Below are 9592 nucleotides of genomic sequence, written 5' to 3'. Positions count from 1 at the left end.
TAAGCGTCAATGGCGCTGTAATTAGTTTTTTTTTTTTCAGCGCCAAAAACTTGCCCAGACAATCAATTGCGAAAAACCAATCAAGAATTTTCCGCTCCAGCCCCAAAAAGTGCATTAAAGGGACGCGGATGCTGCCGCTTGCACTATAAATTAATATGCTGGCGAAAGTATAAAATTGAAATTATGGCAACTGCCAACTAATGAACAGCGATAAAAATAAATACAAGCCCTGGCTTCTGGCGAACTCCTGGCAAAACTGGCGAAAGTTCGCCTCTTGCACCTGAATGACTTTCGAGCCAGCTTCATTCAGCTGAAACTATGTCAATACATTCTCTGGGCCCGAGTTCAGAGTCATTGCTGTGAAAAACTCGCCCAAAAAGTTTTCCCAAGTTTGGGCGAAAAGTGTAGCATACCTTTGTGCGTCTTCCAGGGACGCCCAGCCGGCGTCGACTGCGAAAACCGAGCGCATTTCCCGAGCACTTCCGAGGAAAGCCAAAGCCGAAGCTCTGTCGGTTACTCGGAAAGCTTTCGCTCTCTTTATTCTCTCCTTTGCAGCCGCTCTTAAGTGTGCGACTGGTGTGGCAATATATTGCTTGCGCCGCGAAAACGGGATAGCTGCCGCATGCGGCACTGCTCGCACCACGGAAGCTTTACGGCGAGTGACACTTGTGACGCTTGGGAATAACAACCGTTAATAAAGCGCGCTGACTTTGAGTTTGTCAACACGGAAAAATATAAGTTAGGTCAGGTTAACTGCTACGCCTAGTCCTTAGTTTGAAATAGACACTTAAATATGTTAATATTAAAATTAATAAAACGAAAAAACAATTTTTTTTTATATGTTTAAGAAAACAAAGTCTTATAGAAAAGATTTCACAGAAGGTTCGAAAAATTTAAGATTCGAAAGCAGTTTAAAAACGTTTTTTTTTTTAATAAACATTACTTAAAATGCGAAATACATTTGTATACACTGAAAACATAAGTATTTATTAAAACTGTATTTATTTTTAAATTTTAAGATAATTTAAAAGTTATAACTCGAATTTATTCAGTTAAAAACAACAAATGACAACTTCTTTGAATAAAAAAACATATACATATATTTAAAAATAAGATAATACATTTTCAGCTATTTACTAATTTAATACCTTTTTTAAATAGTAATTTATTAACGCATTTATTTATTTACCCATTTCTATATTACAGATTTGCATATAGTATTCTAACTGTTATAAAAGTGTATAAGATCCCAAAATTATATATGTACATCTAATTTAATTTTAAATAATAATCCAATCCGGATCATTTTCATTCAGAATTTCCTTATGGTTATATGTATAATTTCGATGGGTTTCATTTGATAACTGCTAAAGCTAGCGATCTATTAAAATTTTTGTTTAAAAACCGCTAAAATTCCATATAGTGCAAAAAGTAATTTTTAATTTTTAAGGAAATTTTAAATTCAAAACATTAAACTAATGATTATAAAGAATACAACATAAATTCTGAAATTTTGAAGACAAACAACTGGAACAACTTTCCATTTGCAACTATTATTATTTTAAGTGCAAGCCGCCGTATTTGTATTTGTGTGCGGGTGGCACATGCAACATTCGGTGTTTGTTGGCAGGCAGTGTTGACTTTCTTCCTAGTCGCCGCTCTCTCTGTTCGGGGATTTACACTGGCAAATAGTGGGCGGCCGGCGAAACGAGACGGGGCGGAAAATGCACATAAAGTCCGCTGGCCATTGTTGTTGCACTTGTTGGTGGCTGCTGGTTGTTTGCGACGCTCACACAGGCATAAAGTCAGGAGACAAAGTGGGGAGACGACTGAATGGGACACGTCTGAGCATTTAAGCGGGGGAAAAATGTGGGTTAATGGGTTTTTAGTTGCCCTTTTCATTACTCAACTGGCACCACACACGCGCCCCGACTACAAATTGTTTTGTTTCTTGTGCCAAATGCTAATCAAATTGCATTCCACGCGTTCCTTAAGTCCCTTAAGTTCTAAACTGAAGTTTGATTGCCTCTCGGCCAAGTAAAACATTTGGCCATGTTGGCCACGAAATACAACAGGGCCGATATAACCACGCCAAAGTTCTTGCCACATAATAATGGCAACAGTTTCCTTTCTCGCGCTTCGCTGATTAGCATGGGAAACACGGCAGATAAGTGCACTGAGAGAAAAATAATTTAAGAACACTAAGCCTTGATAGCATATTCTTCTTTAAGATGTAAAAAATTCATATATATTGAAAAGATTATTTAAGTTAAACATTTTAATTTTGGTTTCAAACAAACGCAAGTCAAATTTATCTTTTAACATAATAATTATGCTTAAATAAATTCTCCCTGTGCACAGTCACATTCCAACTTACAAGCGAGTGCACAGCTAATTGAAAATTAATTTAATGACCACGCTGAGCACGTGGAAAACCCTCGCTGGGATGCGGCCAGGCGTTGGAAAATGCGTGAAACTCGCACCGCTTTCCAGCACTAATTAAATTAGTAGCCGTATAGATGCAGGTTGCGATTTATGAATTACATTGCAAGCATTCCCTGTGAGCAGGTGCCACATGGAATGGCGAGGAAAATGGAAAATGCGGCACTGACCAAACCGTAAAAATGGCACACGGAACGAGACGGGCATTTGCCTAATTGAACATGTGTCCGACAGCCAAAGTAAACACAGACACGAAGGTACACATTTTGCATTTAGTTTTTTCGTTTGTGTTCTTCTTCAACTCTTTACAGTTCATTAATATTGAAGAGCCACTGGGCGCTAGGGAGTCGGGGGTACATATTGGAAATGAAAAGCCAACTACTTTTGTGTGTTCTAGCATGGCCACAGGGACTTTTTACCCCACACTCTCATTTGCTGCTGCTTTTCCATTTTCCAAAACCCCAGTGCCAGCTAATTTAAATTTTTTACTTGTTTTCTGCTGAATTTATGCACGACAGCAGGTAGAGACCACACAAATTGAGGCATAAATTCCGCTGCATTCCCAGCATGTTTCTTTGTTAATTTAAACATAGCTTTGTCCACGAATATTAACTAATAAATATTCAAGCTTTGACATTTTTTTCATCAGGGTAATGGGAGCTATTTTGTGACAGTTGAACATGCAATGTAATTTGCTTTTGGTGATAATTGGGTGGTTTGAAATGGTTTTTGGGTTTTTATAGAGCAAGCTTTCAGAGAGAGATTCTGTGAGCAGTTAAATATTTAATATAAACACAACTGCTAGATAAAAGATTCCTTGAAAAGCCAAAACTTTAGAATGTGTTAAGTTATTCATACTTCAGCCTCCCACTAACATGTCTTCTTGGTATGCTTCAAGATGTTCATAATCCTAGTTCAGTTCCAATTCATACACAGCCTGGAAAATGTCAAATTGATTTTCCACAAATAATTACTTACATGAACCATGATTAAATAGAGCAAAACATCTTAACCAGTTTATGAAACCTCAAATTGCCTTATAAATAATCAAGCTCAATTTACATATTCTGGCTGTTAAAATAACCTTGTTGGGGTCATAAATTCGTAATAACTTTAATGGCAGACACTTGATGGACACTCGAAAGTGTTTTTAATTTCAATTAATATACAACCACTCGAAGAGTAAAATACAGTCCCACTGAAATGGACACACAAGTGAGTTGGGTCCTTGGCCAGGACTCAACTCAATCTCGATGGCTCCGAACGGAAATCAACTCAAGTGGCGTCTGCCTTTGATGGCCGGCCTGCTGTCCATCTGCAGTTGCAAGGGAGAGCGGGAAATGTAGGAAAAGCAGGAAAAGTCGAAGTAAAAGCTAAAGCCGAAGCGGCAAAACTGGAGCAGCCGAAAGGGGAACAGTAAATACCTTAAACTTTGCTTCAACTTTCACCGGTGGCCAAGAAAATTAGCAGTGATACCCAGTCATCGGCTTAAGGGCTCCCTTCTGCCATAATGCCCTCTTTAAGGGTTAAGCTTAAGTTAAACTTTCAGCTGCTTTTGTTAAATTCTAGACTACAAAACAAAAAAATACGAACCAACAAGTTTTGTGCGGCTGGAATATCCTGCTCTAAGCAGGAAAATTATTAAACAATGCCTAGGGACTGCAGGACGAGATGGTGAAGAGATGAGAGGAGATGAGACAAGGATGATGACAATGAGGACCCTAGTGCATGCAGCTATGAAAATGGCAAAGTGCTGACCTAAGCCCACAAACAAAATGGGATGCTACACAGGCACACGCAGCAAAAAGAAAAAGGGTCCTACTTTTGTAGAGAAATTTATTCATAGTTTTATTGTAAATATAAGTTTTAATTCTACTAATTTATGACACAGGGTAAAGTTCGCAATTAACATAACGCATTTCCCAGGATACTCCTTTGCAATGTTCCTAATAAACTAAATTTAATATTATTATTTTTTTGAGTGTGCCTGCAAACACACACAGCAAACAAGACAGCAAAAAAGTGTCACAGCAGCTCAACACAAAAACTCAAATTCCAAACCCCCGAGTTCGACTCCGGCTGAAAATGAAACTGAACCCGGAGCAAGTGACCGGCCGTCCGCTGGCGCCCGGACAGAACATGACGGAGTGTCAGTGGCTCAGAGCAACAAAATCCCAATGTAGCCAGTGATAAGGCCAACTACAGAGCCACGTGTTTGCTTTTCAATTTGTGCCAGCAGCCGGCTGTGGAATTATGAATAGACCGGGCGCAAAAACAAAGCGCCCGGCAGCAGATAGACATCGTGAATGGGCCAAGTGAAACGGCTTTCAGGGGCACAGCGTGTCCGGGGGGGAGTAAGGCCAAAAAGGGGGCTACACGGAGCGTTGAAGCATTCATTGAAGCTAAACAGGATGTGTAGCTAGGTGAGGCAGGAGGGACTCCAGGAAAGGGATGCCATGGGATGAGCATGACTCGGTGCCAACAGGCAAAGGAAAACAACTTTGTGCAAAAGTTGTACTCGATTTGTGTTCCACTTTGGACTCCTGCCCGTGTTCCAATTCCTGTTTTTCTTTTTTTTTTTCTTACTTACGGCAACTTGCATCGCATGAAATGCAAATGTTCATCTGCAAGGATTCAAAGTCACAACGACTGAACATACAAATTTGATGGTAAACTCTCTGATCGCTTCAGCAATCTCGACAAGAAAATATGCAGGCACCTAAGTTTAAGTTACGAAAGGAAGACTTTAAGCTTCAGAAAGAATTTTATGCATTTTATTAGGATTTCTTTCAGATAGATGTGTAGTTTTATAAATAATATATTCATATATTATTTCATATTTCGGCTTACAAACTTCAAAACGAAATGGTATCTCTAATTTCGATTCAGTTCTAATAAGTGTAAGCTGTAAGTCATCACTGTAGCCGTGATTTCCAATTGTCGAATTTGAGAGTCAGTCATTACACTAAAGTATATTACAAACAAATACGTAAACTTTCGCTTCAGCAGTAAACCTAAACATTTATTCATTCACAGATATAAATTGTTATATGCCATAGTTTTAACCAAAATCGACAATTTTGAAAAAATGAGCACTAGCGAGCGCAGAAGCTTGCTTGAGGACAAAAGAAGACTGTTGGGTTCCATGAGGCAGAGCCTGGGAATGAAGAATCCCATCGCTCCGTTCGCTCAGAACCCTGTGACAGCTGCCGACGATGGACGTAATTCCTTCACGAAAATGACTAAACGACACAAGAAGGACCAGGACTTTATAATTTCAAATTTTAAGGAACACCCAGAGACTGAATTCACGCCGATCTATCAAACCACTTTCGATGACGACAGAGACCCAATCCTGGAGCCGACATTCTCCAAACATCGCATACCGCTGTGAGTCCTCCCAACTGACTGCTGATTAAGGAGAATCTTCCATATTACATCCTTCTTTTCACAGGCAAATCCGCTGCTTGGAGCGATATCACATCTCCAAGAAAGAGTATGCCCATCAATTTAAGCGGGAGATCGACCTCCTCATCGAAAATCAGCCAACGGCTGAAAGTGCCTGGCAGTTTGTGAGGTATTCTTAAATTGCATTTATTTAATTTTGATGTTTAAATTTAAATTTCTTTTAGGACCATGGCTTATACAACTCTTTGGCCGCCACTGCACACAAGGAAAGAGCTCAAGATGTTCGAAAAGGACTTTTGCAAGCTATCGCCAGCTGAGCAGCGGAGATACGATAAAATAATGTCAATTAATTTTACATGACCACTCTTATACACTACAGAACATTACTACATTACTACAATACCAACATTAAATACATTAACAACATTAACTACATTAGCTAAAGAAATAGTAAAAAAAAAGTACTGGCATTTAAAAATGTAGAAAAAAAATAAATATTACTTTAAAAACTTACTTATGCTATATTTGATTGAAAACATTTTCCTAGCTTTAAAACTACTTAAATATTTGTATATTTTCTAAACAAAATATTTATGAAATGCAATTTTAAATTGTTTTTGTAATTCCTTTAGTCTTTTACGGTGTTTTCTTTATTCTTTATTCTCTCTTGATTTCTAAATTGATCAATAGAGTAAAATATACAAATTTTAGATAAATATTTTCCATATCCTGTTTAATTTTAAAGATATTTTTCTATTTGTAAGAGATAAACTTCACAAAATCATATCTTTCTCTGACTCCTCTGAGAATCAAACTGCCAAAAGCTTTTGAGTATTATCTGCCTCTCAACGCTCACTTTATTAATTAAAGTCTCACCGCCAGCTTAAAAGCTTCCACCTTGGCCTCTTGCAATCTCACGGAACCGGCTTATCATCTGCCGATAGTATTTAAAGGTCTTTCTCCGCAAGCTCGCGATCAGTTTGTGAAGCGCCTCGAAGTCGTACTCAGCTTAAGTCACGCTACTGCTCCCGGTCCCGGTTCTCAGGTTCGAGGTCGTCGTGCGTAATCGGCGAGCGTTGTGATTGAATTAGCTGTAGATTTTTTGTTATTATTACGTGCTGTGGGAAATATCCCGTAAGATGAAGTCAACTCGCCAAGTACTTGGGGTTTTTTGGACCAGTTGTCTGCTGCCGTTCACCGTTCTACAAATTGTGCGGGCCCAAGGAAGTTAGTATTGAGACTCATCTGATTCACACCGAGATGACTCATTGGGTTTGACCGGTCACCGGCAGATAGTATCTTCTTACCCAAATACGTCATGAGCTACACTGCGATTGCGATTCAATTGTGATTGAGGGGCGGGCAATAACCAACCTTTCCATGTGAATGACTTTGTTTAAGTGCACTCGTGTGAGTTTGAATGCTTCTGAATGAATTTAATGAGTCCAATCGTCGCCCAATACTGATTACATTCCCAAGCCTCCTATCGCACATTGGCTGGGTGAAACCTAAGGTTTTGTCGCTGACAATGAAGTTATTATGTATATTCTGTTATATATACATAACTCGAAAAATGATTTCAAATTTTCTGATTTTATTTAAATATTTAAACAAATTTTATTAGTTTGCAAAGCACAATTTCAAAAGGTATCAATCATATTGTGTTGATATTTATAAGGTTGCAAGTTCTTTTTATTGCCTTTGCTGCTAAATTGTTTATGGCATTGACTCCCAGGGAATTTACTTGCATTAAACAAGTATAAACAGGTTGACTAGTAATAAATACTGTAATCAATTCACTTATTTTGCATACAGAAAGAATATCAATTTGATATAAAAATGATATAAATGAGCACTCGACTTAAGATAATGTTGATTTTATAAGAAAATATCTTAGAAATTTATATAAAATTGAATAAAAATTTAATAAAAATATGTATATTAGCATCACCAAACTAGTCGATCTAGACATGTCTGTCTGTCGCATTACATCAAAGAGTGACTTTCTTTCGCTTTTAATAGTTCGATTTAGATTACAAATCTTACTAGCCACGCCTACTTTATTTTCTCCCTAACAGGCTGTACAAATCCCCGCCAGAATCCAGGACTATGTATGTCCATATACGACTGTCCCGCTCTGCTTGCCTTGGTCCAGCAGAGTGCCGTTACCACTCAAGACAGGATGTTCCTTAGAGACTCACAATGCTACAATGGATACGGCCGATTGCCGCATGTTTGTTGCCCGACATTACAGACCACCACCACTACCACAGCACGGACCGTAACGTCTCCAACCAGGAGTGGCGGTCAGCAGGGACAACAAGGTCAGGGAAATCTATTGCCCTCGCCTCCGAAATGTGGGCCACACTCTTTCAGCGACAAGGTCTACAACGGCAATGACACGGCTCTTGATGAGTTCACCTGGATGGTGCTGCTGGAGTACGTTGATCGTAAGTAAAGTTTGAACTTAAATAACATTTGTATTCAACAATTGATTATTTTAATTATACTATAATTAATTCTGTCCAAAAAGGCAGAGGACGCCGTGAGCTTAGTTGTGGTGGCAGTCTGATCAACAATCGCTATATTCTGACCGCTGCCCATTGCGTGATTGGAGATGTTGAAAAGGAAGTGGGCCGACTGTAAGTAAAAGAGTTTTATTAAAAAATAATTAATTACACATTTTTTTTATAAAATTGCAGCACCACAGTTCGCTTGGGTGAATATGACACCACCAAAGAAATTGATTGCATCAATGGAGACTGCAATCAGCCAATTGTGGAACGGGGCATCGAGGAAAAAATTGTCCATCCCCAATATGATCCTGCCGACAAGAACCGCGTCCATGACATTGCTTTGCTGAGACTCGATCAGCCTGTGGTGCTCAATGAGTACATTCAGCCAGTTTGCTTACCCTTGGTCAGCACACGACAGGCCATCAATACGGGCGAAATCCTAGTAGTCAGCGGCTGGGGACGCACCACCACAGGTTGGTTGATTAACATTTTACATTTAAATTGTAAGATTAATTTGCAATTAAATTTAACAGCCCGCAAGAGCAACATCAAACAGCGGCTGGATCTGCCAGTCAACGATCATGACTCCTGCACGCGGAAGTTCGCCACGCGGCAGATCAACCTCATCAGTTCGCAGCTGTGCGTCGGCGGGGAATTCTACCGCGACAGCTGCGACGGGGACTCCGGCGGACCGTTGATGCGGCGGGCATATGACCAGGCCTGGTACCAAGAGGGCGTGGTCTCCTTCGGCAATCGATGCGGACTGGAGGGCTGGCCGGGGGTCTACACACGCGTTTCCGACTATATGGATTGGATCCAGGAGACGATGCAGCCATGAGTCGGGCAGCGAGCTCTGTTTTTGTTCATTTGAAGTTTTAATTAAAGGCCAAGTCGAGAGTGTTATTTGGGGCCGGAAAGCTCGTCTTTTAATTAACTTGCATTCAATGCGATTTTATCAGCTGCTGCTGGTACGCTGCGTATACGTAATGCGCTTACAGCCGCGCACAGTTTGCGGTAATTAAAATAGCTGTTCTTCGGCGTGGAATAACTTTCAAGTTGCTGCTGCCAACTTGCCCAGCGGCACCTTCTTAGCGCCCTCAACGATTTTCTATGTAATTTGGCAATGAATTTCTATTATGCAAGCAGCGGCGTTCCGGTTTTCCGCATTTTCCGGCCCGAAGTTTGCACTTGTGTTTGCTGGCTGATTGCATTGCAGCGTGGCGTGG

At 39.9% G+C, this 9592-nt stretch overlaps 2 protein-coding genes across 2 annotated transcripts; both read left to right on the top strand.

The window, feature by feature from the left end:
- The first annotated feature begins 5386 nt into the window (after nucleotides 1-5386).
- On the top strand, nucleotides 5387-6363 carry LOC108084103 (uncharacterized). Its single transcript, XM_070287351.1, has 3 exons — nucleotides 5387-5832; nucleotides 5897-6019; nucleotides 6075-6363. Exons 1-3 carry the CDS (start codon nucleotides 5531-5533, stop codon nucleotides 6208-6210), a joined length of 561 nt encoding a protein of 186 aa, XP_070143452.1. The 5' UTR covers nucleotides 5387-5530; the 3' UTR covers nucleotides 6211-6363.
- A 476-nt stretch (nucleotides 6364-6839) lies between these two features.
- Sp7 (Serine protease 7) lies at nucleotides 6840-9269 on the top strand. The gene is made up of 5 exons (XM_017180050.3): nucleotides 6840-7077; nucleotides 7929-8300; nucleotides 8384-8492; nucleotides 8553-8839; nucleotides 8900-9269. The coding sequence occupies exons 1-5, from the start codon at nucleotides 6990-6992 to the stop codon at nucleotides 9202-9204; spliced, it is 1161 nt and encodes a 386-aa protein (XP_017035539.2). The 5' UTR covers nucleotides 6840-6989; the 3' UTR covers nucleotides 9205-9269.
- The last annotated feature ends 323 nt before the right edge of the window (nucleotides 9270-9592 follow it).

The sequence above is a fragment of the Drosophila kikkawai genome, chromosome 3R (assembly GCF_030179895.1).
Source record: "Drosophila kikkawai strain 14028-0561.14 chromosome 3R, DkikHiC1v2, whole genome shotgun sequence".
NCBI lineage: Eukaryota > Metazoa > Arthropoda > Insecta > Diptera > Drosophilidae > Drosophila > Drosophila kikkawai.
Note: the sequence above shows the minus strand (reverse complement) of the source record. Positions and strands in the feature narration are given on the sequence as shown.